General features: G+C 41.4%; 1 protein-coding gene across 4 annotated transcripts in view; it reads left to right on the forward strand.

Moving 5' to 3' along the window:
* Window positions 1-20,326, forward strand: part of Ptprm (protein tyrosine phosphatase receptor type M) — a 794,765-nt gene that overhangs the window by 525,048 nt on the left and 249,391 nt on the right. For all 4 annotated transcript variants that reach the window (XM_008834659.1, XM_008834658.3, XM_008834655.3 and 1 more), the window contains one exon: window positions 8,252-8,384. In XM_008834659.1, the coding sequence (XP_008832881.1) occupies window positions 8,252-8,384 (133 nt within the window). The remainder of the gene's footprint in view (window positions 1-8,251; window positions 8,385-20,326) is intronic.

A 20,326-nucleotide genomic window follows, 5' to 3' on the forward strand; every position in this document is an offset into this window, starting at 1 on the left:
CAAAAACAACCAATCAATCAAAATAAGTAAAACCGTATGTGGAAAAAGATATTCTAATATATTTGCACAGCTTCCATTTCCTCCTGCCTTTTATCTCCAGGGCCCTCTCAGCAGTTTCTTGGTCTTTCTCCTTACTGTCTCTTTAGCAGTTCTCCTTATCCCCCTCCCCCCAAATGCCAGTAGAGTAGTGGTGATTGTAATGCCGGTTTGCCACTGAGTAACCTTGAGTAGCACACTGTGATAGTGACAGTTTGTTGCCTGGATTCAATTCAAATGCTGAACCCAAACACACTTATCCCCCAGGGCAAGACCATAATAATCCTATAAACAGTACCACCTGCACCCACCCCCTTTCACCCTTGTCCCTACACCCAGAGACTCAAGTGCCACCCATTGGTTCTACCACCTGTGTGCACTGGAGGGTGTCTCCTGTGTCCCTTACATCCCTTCTGTCTCTGTCCCACTCTTGGCTCATACATTGGGAGTCTCTGGTCAGTAGGGCAGTGGGGTAGCCTTCCCACTGCTCCCTAACCTCTTTCCTTCCCCTTCTTCATGGGACTTATGAGGTTCTGCCCAGTTACTCTCTCCAGGCACAATGTCATTATTCTCCATGCTTCCTCACTGATTGCATTTACTTCAGGCTGTTCAAGTTGTGAGCAACACCTGTCACAGCATGAAGCCTCATTTTCAAGGCCTCTCATGTACTATTCCCAGCCCTGACCCAGGCTCCGGAGAGCAAAGCTAGTGTGTGGTCACGAAGCCTTCTCTGGCTGACCTTCTGGGGCATTCTTCATTATTGCTACCTTTGGTAAGGAGTCTTTCTAAATATGATACACCCCCTTCTTCCACAGGCAGGTTCTAGGGCTCACCTCAGGCATTTCACATGGCTTCCTGCATTGTTGACAGTGACCTGCTCCCCATGGCATGGGAATATGAGGGCTCAGCCTTCTTCCTCCTCTAATTCCCCTGAGGAAATTATAGTATTTAGGGCAGAAAAGGGACTAACTACCGGGGTGTTTGTTTGAACACTGTGTCATATGAACAGGTTGTTGTGTATACGTCCAGTACTGTGGCTGTTGCATGTAAGTGATTGAGGGATGTCTGAGTTCTCCAAGTTGCATCTATACCACTAATAATCACTAGTCACTTCTTTGACAACTTCAAGAGTGTACCACACGCTGTACCTTCTAGCTTCATCTAGTCTCCCTCCTTCCCCTTCCTCATCATGTGTTCTAATTTGCTTTTCTGTTCTTGTGATAAAACACTGGCCAAAAATAACTGGGAGAGGAAAGGGTTTTTTTGACCTCCACGTCCTAATCATAGTCTATCACTGAGGGAACACAAGAAGACAACTCAAGCAGAAGTAGAGGCAGGAACTGAAGCACAGACCATGGAAGAACACTTGGTTTTTTTTGTTTTCTGGTTTTTTTTTTTTTTTTTGGTTTTTTTTTTTTTTTGGTCTTTTTGAGATAGGGTCTCCCTGTAGCCCCAGCTGGCCTGGAACTCACTATGTAGACCAGGTTGGCCTCGAACTCACAGAGACCTGCCTGAGTACTGGGATTAAAGGCATGGGCCGCCACTCCCAGCAGAAGAACACTTCTTACTGGCTTGCTCCCCCTACCCTTGGCTGACTCTGTTACCCTCCTTACACAGGCCAGGCCCATCTGCTCAGGGATGGTACCACCCACAGTGGACTGGGCCCTCTGGATCAATTACACTTCTAAAACTGCTTCATGGATATGGCCACAGGCCACTCCAATGGAGAAAACCTTCAACTGAGGTTCATTCTTCCCAGGGGCCTCTAGTTTGTGTCAAGTTGATAGAAACTAACGAGTACATCCTGGCTTTGGGTGAAGATGTCCTAGAGCTTCATATTATTCTAGATAAGCCACAGCCCCCCAACTCCTTCCTTCCCAAGCCCCTGTCTTCCCCCACCCCTGCCCTCACTTCTGTCAGTGCTGAAGGCATTAGAACTGATCTCACTGTGCCTTCTCTCAAGAGCCAGCAGTTCAGCGCCCCCTTCATCCCTCTACCTCTTAACACTTGTATACACCTACTTCTTTCTCTCTCCCCTTCTCAAAACCCTTTTCCTATATCCTCTGTATTCATAATTGGCCATCAATAAGTCCATGTTTCCAAGCCTCTTACATCTACCCCTCGTTGCCACAGGTCCCTCTTTTTGTCCTTTCCTCTATCTTGTGATGGTCTAAATTTTCTTGCCTCCCCATATCCTCTTAGGAGTTTCTTCACTGGGGCACTAAAGCCATCATGATTCTGTTCCCAGATCTCTTCCTCACCTGCAGCCATTGTGACTGCTGGTCCTGTGTATACAGTGACTGCCTCCTGGCCCAGGTTAGCCCCACCTTCTGGACACTGCTCCCTGTCCCAAGCTAGCCCCACCTCCTGGACACTGCCCCCCCAGCCTTTATTTCTTCTAGGACATTGTTCCTGCAGGCACTTTCTGTCTCCCCTTTATCATCAGAGTTTGCTTCTGATGGATCATTAGCACTTACACTCAGACATGCCGTAATCTTCTCCATCTCTAATGAACCAGGAAGAACATCTCTTGATCCCTAGATTCCTCACTGACCACACTGCAGAGCGATTCCATCTTAATCTTTGCTCACCTTGACCTCCTCCTCCTGATTGATTCTTCTCCATCTTCCCCCGGCTGGTCTTGCCCTCACTCTTCATTTTCTAAATGCCTCCAGGTAGACACATGGCTTTATATACCATCATTTTTATTAACGATCCCAAATTTATATCACAAACCCAGATCTTTCCCCTGTTTTTCCAACTGCCTGCTTTGGGTGTTATTTTCTGAAGACTAGGTTGTCCAAAACTGAGCTCCTGTTTTCCACACCTGACCTCCATGCCTGCTCTTCCCACATCTTCATGTCTCTGGTAATGCCTGCTGGAAACTGGATGCTGTACTGACATGCTCTACCTCAGTTCATTGGCAAATACCTATGACTCTGCCATGAAAATATATGAAGTTGGATCACATCTATCCCCTCCACTTCCACCGTCACAGACTTGTACTCGGATTATCATCATAGCCTCATCCTGATCCGTTTCCACAATGAATGCCTTTCAGTCTGCTGGGCATGCAGGATAGCGCAGTTAAATATAAGCCAAATCACATCTTCCCCCTCTCAGAATCCTCATCTGGCTCCCATCTGAAGCAGAAAAGCGGGCTCCATCCCACCATCTACAGAAGTGACTAAATATAGAGACCAACATCCAGCCCTACCACTTTCCCAGCTCACTACATTCCATTCCCACCCAGTCAGTTTCACCTGAAATGTTTCTTCCCATTACCTGCAAAGGGTCAAGGGATATGAACCTGTCTCACTTCCTTCCTCCTGCAGGTCTCTGCCCCGGGGAATTTTCTCAGTAATTCCTTCTCAGATCCCTCTGCTTGGTCACAACCCCACTTGCTCCACTCTGCTTGGTTCTTCCCTACAGCCAGGCCAGGGCACAGCACCAAGTAACATGTGGCCTGTAGCCTTTTATAGACATGTCTGTCTTTCCACCCAAGAATCTAAGTTCTGAGAAGACAGAAGACTTTTGGTTTCTCCATTTGCTTACTGCTGTGTTCCTAAAATACAGCATGACACATTTAGGTGTCAGGAAATCGTTGTTAAATAAATGAAGAATGTTGATGATATTTTCTCACATGTTCAAGGTCACCGTGGTAATAATCCATATTATGCCAGAGAATCTCCTTAGCACCATTATGCCAGGCTATCCCCCTCTGCCCTATGCAGCCTGGCATCTCTCCTCCCTCTAAATAGGGAGGCTGCTCCAACCGTGATGGGCAGGGTGGTCAGGAACTGCAGTCGCCAGTGGCAGCCGTCACAGCCTCTTGGGAACATCTGTACAGCCAGTGCAGTCGTCAAAATTGGGTCCAGACCTTAAGCTAGTGGCTCAGCACATGGTGTTCTCAGCCTGCTGTTATTTAATTTAACACTGAGCACTAGGCCAAATGTCTGCTTTCTGCCAAGTTGAAACTAACCAGATACTGCATTAGACAGTCATTCCCTGTCTTCTGAGTTTGTGTTTGTTCACAGTAGCAATTGTATTGGAAACCATGACTGATGAAGTTTGACAGGAATGCACCCTTCTTTCTTGGTCATTCAAAAACAGTGGACAGAGCTGACACGAGGAGGCAGCAGATGGAGATTTGGGAAGACCATGCTCCCTGCTTAGCAGCCTGGTCCCTAGTGGCTGTTAGAGTTAGCGTCCTCATCACTTTAGCACCCCCGCTCCAGCTAGCTGGGGCCCACTGTGAAATGCACACATCAAAGTTTATCCCTTGAGATAAATCATGCCACAATCTCTAAACAGAAAGCATACGATACAAATGCTTTGTACGATATTATGCTTATACAAAAGCATAATTCTATGAAGAATTAGAATATGCATATACATGTATGCATTATACATGTATATATTGTACATGTGTGTATTACAACTTTATACCATGAGAAACCTAACAAGAGAACAACAAAGCCCAGGGGAAGATATTGCAAAAGGCAACTCTCTGGCAAGCACTTTACAAATTACACTGTCAACTTCATAGATGCAGGGGAAGAAAGAAAAAGTAATTACCAGTTGCAAATTCAGTCCAAGGCTGATTGACAGCTCCTAACCTCAGGCTTGGCTCATGTTTCCAAAGAAATGAGTGAGAGAAGAACATTCCATCTGAGGGGGACCCACAACACCCATGTCTAAAGGGTAAGAGGGCCCAGCACATATAACAAAGGCAAGAGCTGCCTGTGCTGGAGGACAGCCCAGAACCAGGGCCAACCTCTCATCAGGCTGTTGGAGGTTGGTGTGTGCCTCACCCTGACTTTGCATTTACAGTGCTGCTTCTCTAGGAAGCCCTAAACCAGACACCTGAACCCACCAGAAGGTCAGAGGCAGCCTTCTTCTGAGTCCCATCCCTTTCCACACCATCGCTACCATAAATGCCTTGCTATTGTGCCATGCAGAGCTCCAGAACATCCTATTTCCTTGACTTGCAGTGGAAAACAAGAAGAGAATCCTAAGGAATCCTAATACTGAGTTGTTGCTAGGCACATAACAATGTCCTTGCCTACTTCCCAAACAGGACAAAGGCAGGGGTGAGCACCGTCACCCAGAGCAGAACGTCCATTAATAGATTGGCAGGGCCCAGGTAAAATGCCCAAGGAAAAGCTAGTAATTTGGTTAGCAGAAGCAAACATGTGACCATTAGCAGAGCATGCTCATTTCTTAATGCTCACAATGTACTAGTTAGACCATCTTACTTTTTAATGTTTCAATTGTTTTAACTGAAAATTTTTTCCTTAATATTTTCTTTCCCAATTATTGTTTTTACTGATAATTTATTTACACCCCAAAGCTCATATCATTTATCTGTAGTGATAATATATTTGGAGGATTAGTAAGTAACCTAAAGCTTGTGAGATAAATAGAGTGACTTAGTATGCCAACATTTGGAAGAAAAATGTATTTTAAAAGCCACAATTTATTGGAAATAATAGTTGCTATCAAAAATTTCATTCTTTCTTAATGCTGCTCCTTGTTTTTTCTTTCAAACTGATCACCAAGAGACCTGAAATCACGATCATATAGTTATAGTGTACACAAACTAATTATCTTATAGTTCACACTTCTTTAAGACAAAAAAAAATTAAATGTAATAGTGGCGAGTTCAACCTTGTGACTAGTTAAGTGTAACTTTAAGTGTATCTATTAATTATATTTTAAAGTACATTAGTTGCAGTTTTTTATACTTTTTTTCCTTTTTATTGAATTTTTGAGAATTTCATACAATATATTTTGATGGTATTTAGATTCCCCTCTATCTATAGCCACCTTACTAACCCCTGCACTCTGCGTATACGTATTAAGGCCTTATAGAGTCAAATTTGTGTTCCCACTGTCTGCTGTGGATCCACCCACTGGGGCCTGGTTAACTTACCCAGAGCCACACCCTTTTAAAGAGCCTGACTCTCCCCTTCCCAGCAGCCATCAGTTTCCAGTATTCCTCAGGTACGGCTGGCGTTTCTTACCCACTTCCCCACGACTGTGCTGGAATTTTGTCTGGGTTGAGCTCATGTGGTACTTGTGCATGCTGTCCCCATTGCTGTGAGCTCTTATGTGTAATTTCTTTTGTTTTCTTTTTCACAAATTGCATATATAAAATTGGATATTAAATCATAGTAGAAAATATTGTGCTTCCATTTCTGAATTCACATTGTTACTCTGCGTTTTTAAAGATTTTTTTTATCCTCTTACCCCACGCATATTTTTCTATAGATTTTTCTTAGTCATTTATTCAGTGTCTCGATTTTGTCCATATCAAGTATCTGGTTCTCTATCCCAGTGGTTTGTTGGAGTCATGTACTTGAGTATTAATTACCATAAGATAATTATCATTAATACTTTTAACATTTAACTAGACAAGAATTTTGAGGGCTGTTCATTCAAGCAAAATAGCAAAAGGCCCTCTTAATGTGGTCAGAAGGAGAAAACGGCCTGCCAAGGCTCCTGCTGAAGGGATTTACTTTAGTCCAGCATGCATCATTATGACTAAAAAATAATGGAGTTGACTAGAAGGCTGCTCCTTTTCTATTTTCTCCTTCACTAAAAAGCAGTAACGGGAGCCAACCCTAGGAGGCGGTAGATGGGCAGCAGGTCAGCCGCAGGTGTCTCTGTAGTAGGAAAGCCTATGGGTATGGCCTGGGATCTCTCACTTCACATTTTTCCGCTAATCTTCACCATTTGCATCTGGCCAGGCCACAGCCACATTCAAGATGCAGGGTCTCTTGAATCAAAATCTTAATATGAGTTTAGTTGGAAAGAAATAGGGTTCATATGTTCCCAAAGGAACAAAGAAACAGGCAGTCATAGCTTGCCACCCCGTTTTCTGTGACAGGTCACTTCAGAAAATGCTCAATCTGCTATGCACAAGGACAAAATGCAGTGGCAGTTCAGTCTTTTTTCAAGTACAAAGGCACATACTGGAAAACACAATGGAAAGGGAGAAAGAGCTCTTCATTATCTTTTGATCAACAAAACCAGAAAGATGATTCTAGGGTGAGAAGTTTGCATGTGAAATTGCTCTGTCTGCCTAGTAAGGGTGGTGTGGTGGCCTAGACATCATCACATCCTGATGAGGTGAGGAGCAGCCTTTAAAAATGTGGATGCTGTTTAGTGAATTGAACAATACACGCCTAATATTTTTTGTCCTGAACTCATTTAGCAAGGAAATGGATATTTCATCAGACCTACTTTTGACGTTCCATCACATTATACCTACCACAAGCAGGACAAACGGTGTGTCGGAATCGGGCAGGCAGGCACGCCGAGACATAGCTGCCACTCCATGGCCCTGGTTATCTCATTTAAACAGATATTAAATGTGGGTGCCAGAGGTGTGATCACCAGCTGCTTCCCACTTTGTGAATAAATTGCTTAGAAGGAGCATTTTGCTGACCAGATGTAGCCTAGATTCAGATTTCCAAAGGCGGGGGTGGGGGGGTTCCATTGTGTTAAAAGACAATTGCTGGTAAAATGCATGGAAAATGAGCTTATCTCACTTTTCCAGGTGTTTGGGCTAATATTTTATGGAATCATTGCTTCATTTATGAAAAATAATTGAGGAAAATGTTCCAGCAAATCAAATTTGGATAAAGGCTTAGGCATAGCTATTGTGTGGTTAGCAAGATTTTAAATGAAAGAAAGAGCAGGAGCTGAAAGAGATAATAAAAATATTTAAAAACTGTATTTGAGAAGAGTCTCTTATAAAAGGGTCAGACGTAGGTGTGCTGTGGTTTAGTAAAGTACTGAACAACGTGAACAATTATAATACTTACAGTGCCTGTGAAAGCCGTTTTGAAAAATCAAAGCTTGTCTGTCTGCTGCTTCTGATAAGTTGTGTTATTTTGTTAAATACAGCAAAAATAATTTTAATGTAACATCTTTATTCTCTCTGTCTCTCTTTCTCTCTCTTTCTCTCTCTGTCTCTCTGTCTCTCTCTCTGTCTCTCTGTCTCTCTCTCTGTAGTTATTCTCTCTGTCTTTCTCTCTCTTTCTCTCTCTGTCTCTCTCTCTGTCTCTCTGTCTCTGTCTCTCTGTCTCTCTCTCTGTCTCTCTCTCTCTCTCTCTCTCTCTCTCTCTCTCTCTCTCCTGCTGCGCCTTTTCCCTCTCTCTCTCTCTCTCTCCCCCCCACCCCCTTTTTCATTTCCTTTCATCTTTAGGAGCCGCTACTCCAAAACCAGTCCCAGAACCTGAGAAACAAACAGACCACACGGTTAAAATTGCAGGAGTGATTGCTGGAATTTTGCTGTTCGTTATCATATTTCTTGGAGTTGTGCTGGTAATGAAGAAAAGGTGAGCTTGTCGCTGGTTGGCAAAACTGGAGTTATACCCATTATTTGCCATGTGTATGAAAAGATCCAGTTACTGGTTGACATTGGTGGCTGACACAGCTGTGACTCTGTGATTGGGAACATTTCTCATCATATAGCATTCAATATTAGGAGGCAGAAATTTACAGTAAATGGTTGGGACTTCTGTAAATGCACAAAGCATGTCATGCCAAAATTAATACAAGACCAATGTGTCCTCCCGTAGGATAATACAAAAGCTCTGCCAAATCCTAACAGCCAGTTGTTCACCAGCAGGTATTTAGTCCTTATGACTCACACGTCTTGTATTTGATGCTACCAAGCATGTGAGAAGGAAGAATTTCCTTTTGTTGTAATGAAGATGAGGAGGACAGAATTTATGGAGCCTCTGTTATGTACTGGCACTATGCTGGGGCAGTTAATCAATAGAGTACCCCTGTGAGAAAACAATCTCAAAGATCATCCCCAAAGAAAAAGACAGGGCATTCGAGTGTAAAAGAACAAGTCATTAGAGCAGGTTCAGTGTTATGATAAAGTTGTTGGTAGAAAGCAAATAGGTCTGGCTGTAATAAGGGCTGAAAAATATACGGCGTCTGCTTTTGTAGAAACAAGTTAAAAACAAACTTAATAAAGTCTTCAGTTTATATAAAATGACAACATAAAAATATAGATGATTGGAAGGAATAAGATAAATGTTCTTAAATAGAGGAAATGTAAGCATGGATCTTGCTGCTTAGCTCCATAGTTGAAAAATAACTGTGCCCATGGAACTGGAGTAAAGTGATGAGTGGAGGAGATGAGGGAGGCTGGCTTGCCAGAGAAAGGTGGTAAAAGTCGAACAGGTTCAGATAGCCCTGACCCCTCACCAACAGGATCCCAAGGACTTCTCATGCTCCTGAGAAAAGGGAACCTAGCTGATAAGCACCTTGGTCTTTGAAGTCAAGAGAAGCAGACTTTTCTCCACTGTTTGGCCAACACAGCAGGCTTCCCCTTGATCTCTGAAGAGGACAGGTTTTAATAGTCCTGCTCTCCCACTCCCCCACAACATTAAAAAAATACATCTTCCCTCCTTCTGCAGGAAGCAGAAGCCTCCTTTTTAAAAGACCCCAGCTCAAGACCTGGGCAGACATTTTCCCTGCCCAGAAGGGAATCTGTCCCATGTGTTCCTTTGCTAATAAACCCTATTTTGATGGAGTTTTATCTGTGCCTTGGTGCCTCAGCCTCCATTTGCTCGCTCTCTGCCAAATTTTTACCTATCAATGGTCATGAAAGGAAATTAGACTGGGCCATGAGCACAGTGAAAAGACCAGTTAAATGAACATGGAACAATTAGGAAATAAATTTCAATAGCCATTTGAAGGGAGAAAAAAAAAGTCTAGAAATAACCCAGTTCCTGGTTGCAGCAAGTTGGTGATAATAAATTGTGAAATAGAGAAGAAACTGGAATCTTCTGCAAATCAAAAGTAGAGCTCAGCCTTGCCTTAAGCAGACATGCTTGCTGACCACTAGATATGCTGTTTTGGACTAGAAATAGTAACTAGTAGTCTGGAGGTCTTCAGCATAGGCTTGGATGAGGCTACTCAAAGTGAGAGAACTATCAGGAATGTAGGCATTGAGTTTGTCTGAATCCATGTACATACCATGCTCCTTCTCCTTCCTTGTCCTCCATGTGTCCCTTGTCCCTGCCCTGTGTCCTTTATCCTTTGTCCCCTTGTTCCAGCTAATTGTTCTCTTCATTTTAATTCTCTTGTTTCTTTGTTTGGTTTTATCAAACAGGATTTCACTATGTAGCCCAGCCTGGCGTTGAACTGAAGCTCTTGCCTCAGCCTCTTGAGTACTGAGCTAGCTTCTTTTCTGTGTCTTTATATCTCGATTTCTCTTTCTCCCTCACCTCCCATGTTTTTGGGTTTTTTGTTTTGTTTCGTTTTTCACTTCTTTCTTGGCCCTCATCTCTCATCTTTTTTTCTTTCTTTCTTTTTTTTTTTTTTTTTTTTCCTGGATGGTCTTTGACCCTCACCTCTGTACTTAGACTCTTGATTTGGGGCATTGGTGATTTTTTTTTCATATTTTTAATTGAACCAAGGAAACACCAAGAAAACATGGGCTCTTCATGCCAAGATATTCAGACTGAAGATTTCCGAGATTTATTTTAAATTCTGGGAATCTATTGGATTTTTGTGGCATTTAGCAAGCTCTCTGTAAGGAATAACTTGAAAGTAGTAATTTAGTTGCCCTTGTGACCTTAGCTAAATGTTAACTAATCCTCCAAGGATCTGTTTTCTGCTGGATTAATTCATTTTTCTAGGTCTCTTAGGTGGTCACTGGGGTGATGTCACAAATTAAGCATTTGAAAACATTGCCTACAATAACATATGGCCTTGCTAAAACTTAAGACTAAAGACCCATAAGTCACATCAGATTTTATATGATTATTCACTGTACAATGATCCTAAAAGGAATGTCTTCACATTTGTCCTTCTGTATTTGCTTTCTCTGAAATGTAGAATGTGTTCATCACAAGACAAATTAGGCAACACACTCTGCCTATAAATGCAACACTTGTAAAATTCAGACCTGTAGAGTGCTCACATGTAACACAAATCATGGAAACTTCTCATTGTTCAGGTTTTTCCACCAAAATTTAAGTCTAACTTTTCCAAGTAGCGTTTTTAGATAGAATAGTTAAAACATTGCATGAATCATGCATTAGTTGCTGGAGAGTTACTGATGTGTAACAAGCACGTTGCATTATTTAAGCTGCCCAGTGGGTCTCCCAAACCCTCTCTTTGTTCATCCACTTCAAGCCTGTGATGTTGGTTGGATAGCAGTTGATCTTTCAGCTGCATTGCCTGCTGTCCCACAGAAGACCTTCGGTTAATAAGGAGGTGCCAGGGGGAAATGAGGAAAGAGAATGTGAGACAGAGAAGGGTAAAAGCAGCCTCTGGTGCATGTGGCTTCTACATGTAGTTAGCCCTTTTCACACTGGGTGGAACTCAACGACAGCAGAATTTGAGCAGCTTCCTGTATGGGCTATTTAGCCTGTTTTTCCTCTACTCACAGATTTCTTTATTACATCTTCATTTATTTTGTGTACGGCAGTGTGCACATGTGTGCAAGTCACAGTGCCTGTGTGGTCTGAAGACAACATACAGGACATGGTTCTCTCTTTCCACCATGTGGGATCCCAGGGATCAAACTCGGGTGTCTTTATACACTGAACCATATTGCTAGCCCGTACCCACAGATTTCTGAGTCAGCCAACTCAAACAGATGCCATGGGCAATGAGGACAGGCAGAGCCCAAATGACTGTGGTGGTAAATATTCCTAAAATACCATTGGACATCTGTCCTACTGAGGATGAGCTTCTAGTCTGCAAATGAGCTCTTTGTCTTTGAGGGTCAGCACACCAGTCGACCAGCATCATGGCAGGAGGATGACAGAGTCCAGCACCTCAGAATCATCAGCATTCTGTCAGGAGGCAATGGCAGTTAATAGTTTAGCTAACATTATTTTGCCTTCCAAAAGGACTGTCCTTCTATAAAACAATATTTGCTAAAAGTAGGATTCTGATAGAAATTGTAAAATCTTTGATGTAGATGATAGTGACTGGAAATAGACATGGCCACTGGGGCAGGGTAGTTACAATGCCCTATATGGCTCTCACAATTCCATTTGGCCTTTGCTTAGGCTAATAATATGAAGCCTTGCCTTTAAGAAATTGGTAAGACCTGTACATCTCTTTTATTCTTTGGGCAAGTCAGTTTCTTCCTTCCCTTTTCTAAATGGCTTTTGAGTGAGTTGCTTTGAGGCAGCAAATGTTGAAGAAAGATGTGAGGGAACTATCTAGAAAGTAGAAGCTTCATACAGAGTCACATGGAATGTATTTCACTGTATATTCCCAAAAATAATATGGAATAATGCACATAAGCGTTATTTTTACCATATTCATCTGTGTATATTTAAGTGTGTTTGTATAAATGAAAATATCTGCATTTTCAACATTTTTCACAAGGGATAATTTATCTCAATAACATGTTTGACAGAATTTAGTGTTGAATCACCAAAGAGTTTACTGTGATTGATTATATTTAGTATTGTTTCTAAAATTGTTGTAGATCTTTCATAAGTTTGAGAACATTTGTATTAATTGCAATAATACTCCTGTCTAAGCCATTGTGGTACATAGAAATCTCAGAAGTTGTGACTGCTGGAAAATAATTAAAGAGAGATGAGTTATTGCAGAACATAGTAAATGGTAGCTATTTAGTTACAGAAGCACTTGTTACCAACACATAACTATCTTAATCCTGAAACATGGCATCCCAGTCACTTTTCTATGATGCATTTTAACAGATGTATATCTCACAAATGAAGTAGGTTATTAAGCATACAGTGCCCAGTCTATTGTGTTTAGATAACACTAGCACCACCAAGAAGAAATTCACAATAAAAATGGGAAGTATTTCTGAAGACATTTGAAACCAAAAAGATAAGAGGGAAAATTTGATGAAAGCTCTGTTTTCAAAGAGATGCCCGAAGTATGTGGCTGGAGGCAAGTTGACACTAACTCTAGATCCCCTGCTCTGCCTGTTTACGTGGAAGATAGAATTTTCCCCCACTACAGCCAAGTGTCACTTTCGTGTGGAAAACATCTCAAGGCTGCTCCCTAAATCAAAGTCTTGTTTGAAAAAAAAAAAAAACACACACACATTTTGAAACTGCTTGGGGAAATTCATATGTCAACAACTTCTTTCTCAGTGATACATACAATATGTCCTCTTAACATGTGGCCATATGAATAAGAACCAGATATTGAGTTTTTCTTCACCAGCACCTAAATTGGCATGTATGAACCAGGACAGATATGCAGACACATGTGTATGGACATGTCTGGTGATTACCCCCTGTCTGTCAGGTTTCTAGGTGATCCCTGAGCAGACTGTGGAAAGGGTGAGCTGAATAGAACAACCTGTATAAAGGGTCCTCGTTGAACTTCATGTGATTATTCCAGCTCTTACGTCAGTCCCCATTTCTACACCGAACCTGGTGGTTGATTCAACTCCACAAAATTTTTTCTACTTGGCGTTCTTTGGGAATTCTTTAGACATTGTGTTTTATTCTTTAGTTTAGACTGTCCTCGAACTCATGATCCTCCTGCTTCCATTTCCCAAGTGCTAGAATTACAGAAATGCATCACCATGCTAGGCTTTTGGGAACTTTTATAAGGATGATTTTATTTTAAGAAGGAAAGTAGGGAGTTTAGGTATTAGTCTTCTTGCTGAGAAGAGTAAGTATCGAGAATGCTGTGGAGTAAGGCTTTGAAATCATGCAAACTTGGATTTGCACCCCAGCTGTCTTCCTTGAAGTAGTTGAAACAGTTTACATTTGTGAGATGTGATGATGATGATGATAAATATTCAATAGTGGAAGCAATGAAATTAAAGGCACTATGTACATAGTTGGTGCCTGATAAATAACAGTGAAAGGACCTAGAAGCTCAGGAGCTTGGCCTATAACACATAGGGGCAGGTGGCAGAGGCTTGGATAATTATATGTGAACTATCTTGGTTCTGGGTCCTCAAGCGACCATGGGGCCTGGCACCATCAGGGCATAGTTGTCTTACTGATTCCTAATGTTAAGATTCAGGCACTTTCCAGCCTATTTCTTTTTTAACTGAGAATTTCACACATGCATATGTTTTTGATCGAATGTGCCCCCCATTCCCACCCCTCCATTCCTTCCCTATCCCCCACTACTTTTCCCTCCCAAATTCTGTATTCTTGAAGAAAACTGGCTGCCCTTCCCCCAGCAGCCATAAGTTTCCAACATCTTCTCAGCTGGAGGTAGAGTTCCATGAGCCCTTCTCTGTCCATGCTGGGATTTTGACTGACTCAATCTTGCTCTCAAATCTTTTCCTTTAAGAGAGGGTCTCATTAGGTAACCTTGGCTGGCCTGAAACTAGCTATGTATACCAGGCTGGCTTCAAACTCACAGAGATTCATGCCGGGTTAAAGGTATATGCTACCATGCCCAGCCAGCATAGCCGATTTTTATTTTCTGTCCATTAGCAGAGTTTGTAAAAACATGTTATTTCTTTAGATCCTATCTCTGAAGCCCCAGCCAAAGGTGTTAAGAGGGAGACACGTGTATAAAATTGAGCAGTCTCCACAGTCGCTGTTTCAAGATACCACTGATTCTTAACATAGTCCCACCAGAGTCTTTGCAGTCTCTATAAACAGTGTATGTCTCTGTTCGGGCTGGCCTGACCTCACTTCTATATGAAGAATGGAGCATACCAAGGGTGTGGAAACAGGATATTTTACTTAGGATGATTTTTGAAACTTGATTTCAGAAAATCTAGAACTCAAACTTTATAAGACCATTTCATTTCTTTTCCATTTTGTTTTGTATTGATAATAAAAATAGCAATTAACAATACTCAGAGTAGAAGGAAAAATATACATATATCAATAGGAGATAGGCCAGTTTCTAGTCTGCTTCTTAGAGCAAAACCCATGGTCCTTGTGACATGAATTTCTAGTATAAATCTAAATTTCTTTTTAATAGAGAATGGACTTATAAAGGGAAACTTTCATTTATGTTTATTCATAAAAATGACATAATAATGTTTAAAAGGATAAGGACCTACTGTATCAGTTAGAGGAATCTTTTGTTGTTTTGATTTTTTGATAATATCAGCATTATAAGACATAATTCTGTGTTGAATAATGTATTTTACTTAAGAAAAGCAAGCTTTTGCCCATTGTCGACGTAGACTGTGCATTCTGGTCAGCTGAGAGAAGCCTAGGGCATTGTTATTTTCTCACATCCATTTTCTTGATGGTGCTGTTCTGGTGGAAGTAACAGGAAGCTATTTCTATGGATTTCACTGCAGCAAGTGAAAATTGACTCATTAAGTTCCAAACATATGTCTGCTTTGCGAAAACAAAACAAGACAAAACTCTGGCAAAACAACAAAAATGCGCTCAAGGTTATACTAAGAATTGTGCACTCACCTCACAAATGCAAATTTCTAGCATAATTGTGAACATCTAATGATGTGAATGACCCCTGCCTGAGTGCCCAAATTCAGATTTGAACGCTGAGATTTTGTTTTTCTCTTTCCTCCCCTCATTTCTACACTAATGTCTACAGCTGTCATACCCAGGTTTCCCGTTCGATCACAGCATGATGGGGCGATGAAATGATCCTTATTAATCATCATCAATGCCCATTCTCACATCTAGCATATTGCTTTGCCCCCAGCAGACACGGAGCATACATCTTCATTAAAGACAAACAAAATTCTTTCAACCCAATCTTCAGGAACTGGGATGTAGCCTGGTGGTAGAGTACTTGCCTGGCATGTGCAAGGCTCTGGCTTCCATTTCCAGTACTCCAAACAAACAAATAATGCAAGCCTTTGAATTGTTTGACTTAAAAAATAATTAGGGGATATGTTTTATGGTATCATATTTTAATAATTTTTATATACTATAGATATTCTCATGGACAGATTCTATGCTTAGAATGTGTGATTGTTTTTAAAGCTTGATTATATGAGGGCTGAAGAGATGGCTGAGTGGTTAGGAGTATATGCTACTAGTTCAGAGAACCCAAGTTTGGTTCCCAGCACCTGCATTGGGCAACTCACAGCTGCTTATAACTCCAGCTCCAGAGGAATCTGGCACACTCTTCTATCCTCTGTGGGGACCTGCCCTTACATGTGCATGTGCATGCATACACACGCACACACACACACACACACACACACACACAATTAAAAATGACTCTTTAAAAAGACAAATGGACTAGTCACTATTATTTATTTACTTATTTTTATTATGTTCACATATTTAAATTGACACATATCAGTCATACATGTTTACAGGCACAGTGTGGCATTTTAGAACATGTGCACGGTGTATAGTGAACAGATCAGGACGATGAGCGTATCTATCACTGAAGCCTGTGTGTGTTCTTTCTTGGGAACATTCTGAATTCTCTTTACATTCAGCAATTGTCAATGTAGTTTTCCAACTGTGCTATAGAATATTAGATTAGTCCTAAGTACCTGTGCCCGTTTGCCCTTTAACCATCCTCTCTCCACTCCTTCCTTCCCCAAGCCTTTCTAGGCTTTCTTGGGCACTATCATCCTTTTATGTCATTTTTGCCACATGTTCTTATAAATAGTATATTCCTTTGTTTTTTGTCCACAAGCAACATGAATTTAGATTAAAATGAAAAAAATAAGACAGAAAATGAATTTTTCTCCATACTGTAGGCATGAATGTTTATAAATAAATGAAAATACAGTGGAGATGTCCAGACTTCATCTTCAGTCAAGATCACTCTGGGATTCATTCAGGCGTCTCTTATCCGGGACTGTCTTTGTGCTGGTCTCACCTGTCACTTTCTGCCATAGGGCCCTGTTCCTTTGTGCTTAATAATCAGTTTTTGTCTAACATTGGTTCAGTTTCCCTATATCCAAACAAAATATTCATTAAGGACAAATTTAGGAAAAAGACATTTATTGAAATGCTTAGTGGCAAAACATCCTTTATCCTTTATGTGATTTATCTAAAGGCCTGGGTTGTGGGTGTGAGTCAGCATCAGTAGCTGAAGAAATTTGTCCACTCTAGAAAGACAACTGGTCAGTTGCCAGAGTCTGATTCCCAGAAATGGTCTTAACCTCAATAAAATGGAAGGGAGGGGAACTGGAGACATGACTCAGCAGTTAAGAGCACTGGCTGCTCTTGCAAGAGGACCTGGGTTCAGTTCCCAGCACCTACATGGCGGCTAGGCTAACAACTGTCCGAAACTCCAGTTCCAGGAGATCCAACAACTGATCTCTTCTGTCCTCTATGGGTATTGCATGACCACTGGTGCACTTACGTACATGCAGGCAATACATTTATAAACATAAAATAAAAAATAATAATAAAATATTTTTTTAAAAATAAAAAATCTCAGAGATGCATCACTAGCCTCAGAATGGAGACATAACCTTAATTAATGGGAAAGTTTAACATGGCTAGCATCCTACAGGGAAATTGCTCCCTCAGGGGACGCTGAGGAATGCTTAAAAGTGTCCCCCTTGAGGATCCTTTGTTGATGGTGTACTTTTATAGTCATGAGTGAATCGTTCCTTTATGATTCCTTAAGCTAGGGTTGACTTGAAATTCTGGTCCTGAAGGTTCCAGAAAGTATAGTTAAAACTACTCAGTGACAATGAAGAGCAACTCAGGTGAACACAGGCGAGACCCTGGTGCAGAGCCTGTAATGAGAAGGCAGCCTGCATCTAGGTAGATTCTAAGATTACCCATCTTCCTGCCACTCCTGAGAAGGGAGAAGTCTTGATTTCTTTTATAAAATCTTCAAATATTTTTGTTGGCAACTAGTCAGCTTTTAAGTTAGCCAAATAAGAGATGTATGCAGTTAACAATTTGTGATTCTGTTCTAAGATAAATCAAAAGGAAATGTGTAATTATGTCTTAAAATCTTCTTTGTATTATTATTATTACACTTCTTCTGATAGGCACTATCTTATACCAAGAAAATGCAATAACCCCTTCTTTTCTACAAGCTGCCTCTTCACGTACAGACAAGTCAGAGCCCTAAGATGCCTCAAGGTATTCAAACTAGCCTTCAGTGTACTTTGCGAACAGGTCATTCCTGCTTAGAAACACGAGAAGGCTCAAGTTTTATTTCTGGTGCCAGTGATGGGGTCAGGAGTAAGTGTGCCTCCTCTTCGTAGTCGGCGCTTAGCCTCGAGCCTTGCATTCTGTACTTGACATTGCTATTGACACCTGCCTTTCTCTGATCCAACCTGGAAATCCTTGAATTCAAGTTTAAGATAGTTCTATTTAAAGCACTTTCCTTTTTAAGATTATATTTCTTAAATTCCACTCAGATGACTCCTCTTTCTTCTCATTGAAAACTATCCCAATAGTGTATAGGAGAAAGCAACAGGTTGTCCCAGTTACACCCATTTCCACAGATGGTTCCGGAAGGGAAACCAACTCAGCCCACCCACGGAAGGCTTTCCTTCCTGAGGAATTCATCAAAGCTCCAAGTGCTTAGGCCACCAGTTTCCTTGGCCCCCAGGAGAAAAAGGCAGACATATCAGTTACTTTTTTGGTCTTGTGATAAAATACTATGACTCCAAACAACTTAGAGACAGAAATGATTATTTTGGCTTATAATTCCAGAGGGATGAGAGTCCATCGTGGTGGGGAGGTATGGCAGCACACAGCAGGTCCTTGTAAGGATTATATCTCTTATATCTCAGCCACAAATAGGAAGCAGTAAGAGTTAACTCAAAGTGGGATGAGGGTATAAACTCTCAAAGCCCACCCCCAGCGACACACTTTCAGAGAGAAATCATGTCCTAAAACTTCCATAACCTCCCCAAACAGCACCACTGTGCAGGGAGGAATAGTTCAGATACCTGAGCCTATGGGGACATTTCTCATTAAAACCAACATAGTATGAGACCAGGAGGTCCTGTACTAGCAGAGCTCTTGCAAATACCTCGATTTTTTGGTATGTACTCTTTTTCACTGGGTTTGAGAAGAACTAAGACTCAGCAAGCGCCTGTCATCCAAGAGTAACAATAATGTATTTCCCCCATAAAGTCGTTCCTCTTTGTCTATTGGTTCCAAATCCATAGATTGAACCAAGTACAGATTGAAAATATTACAAAAATAATTGCATCTATAATGAACATGTTAATAGTTTTCCTTATCATTTTCCTAAATAACATGATATAACAACTATTCAGATGTCATTTACATTGTATTAGCTATTATCTGTCATGGAAGGTATGGGGGATATGAACGTTATGTGCAAAATACTAGGCCATGTTATGAAAGGAACTTGAGCAGCTATGGACTTCAGAATCAATAATTGTTCTTGCAATTTCCGAGGGGTCCTGAGGGATAACTGTGTGTTCCTTAGTATCCTGTCTACCCCCTTATGACCTTTTGTTAAGGAAGTTCAGCAGTCTCTAGGACCCTGAAACGCTTGCTCTCCATAAAGTCCAGTCCATGACCTTGTGACCTACTTGATCCTGTGTTGCCTTGGAGAAAAGCAAATCCTGGCACCATCATGGTACATCCAACATGCCCAGCACCACAGCACTGACACCTTCCTTCGACTAGCTCCAGTTCCTCCTCACTGCTCCCTATGTCCCCATGGACATGCCACACACAGCCTATTCCTAAGGCCAGGCCAGCCCACCTCCACCTCAGCTTCTTAGGGGTGGCTGCTCACATGCTTGAGCTGAACACTTTTAGCTTTAGGATCAACTCACTTTTCCACTGTCCTAATGTTTTTGCAGGTGCTTAGACTACAAGACCCTGTCTATACAAATTTCCAACAATTTCTATTGTCCCCAAGCATCCCCCACAAATCAAATTTATTATGTTTTTTAAATCTGGAACTCAAGAGTACTATCATGATTCATGAAACTTTACCTCCCTCTAGATTAAGGAGGGACTATTGAATGTCCCTTCAAGGAGCAGCATATTGTCAGTACAGCTGGCCAGTTGTGAGTCCAGCCCACGTCACCCTGTAGTAAGTCTACAATGTCTTTTGCCTTCTACAACCATGATACTCAAGTTGTTAGAGATGTTCCTCTAGGGAAGTTAGCCAAGTACAGAAAACACTCTCCAAAATGAACACAGCATGAATAGCTGGTTCATATCCTATGGACCTCTTAAGTTTTATAGCCAACCATAACAGAAAGAATAGCAGCAGCACCCAAAGTTAACTCAAGCTAAGTGAAGGGACAATTCATTATGCAAAGGGAGAAACCGAGTGGGAAGAATGGGTGATGAATGGGGACCATTAGCAAGTTCACTGTTTCAAAGGTCAGAATTATAGATCTGATGATGTGTAGAGTAACGCTCCTCATTGATTT

Source organism: Nannospalax galili, unplaced genomic scaffold (assembly GCF_000622305.1).
Source record: "Nannospalax galili isolate Female #2095 unplaced genomic scaffold, S.galili_v1.0 scaffold155, whole genome shotgun sequence".
In the NCBI taxonomy this organism is placed as follows: Eukaryota; Metazoa; Chordata; class Mammalia; order Rodentia; family Spalacidae; genus Nannospalax; species Nannospalax galili.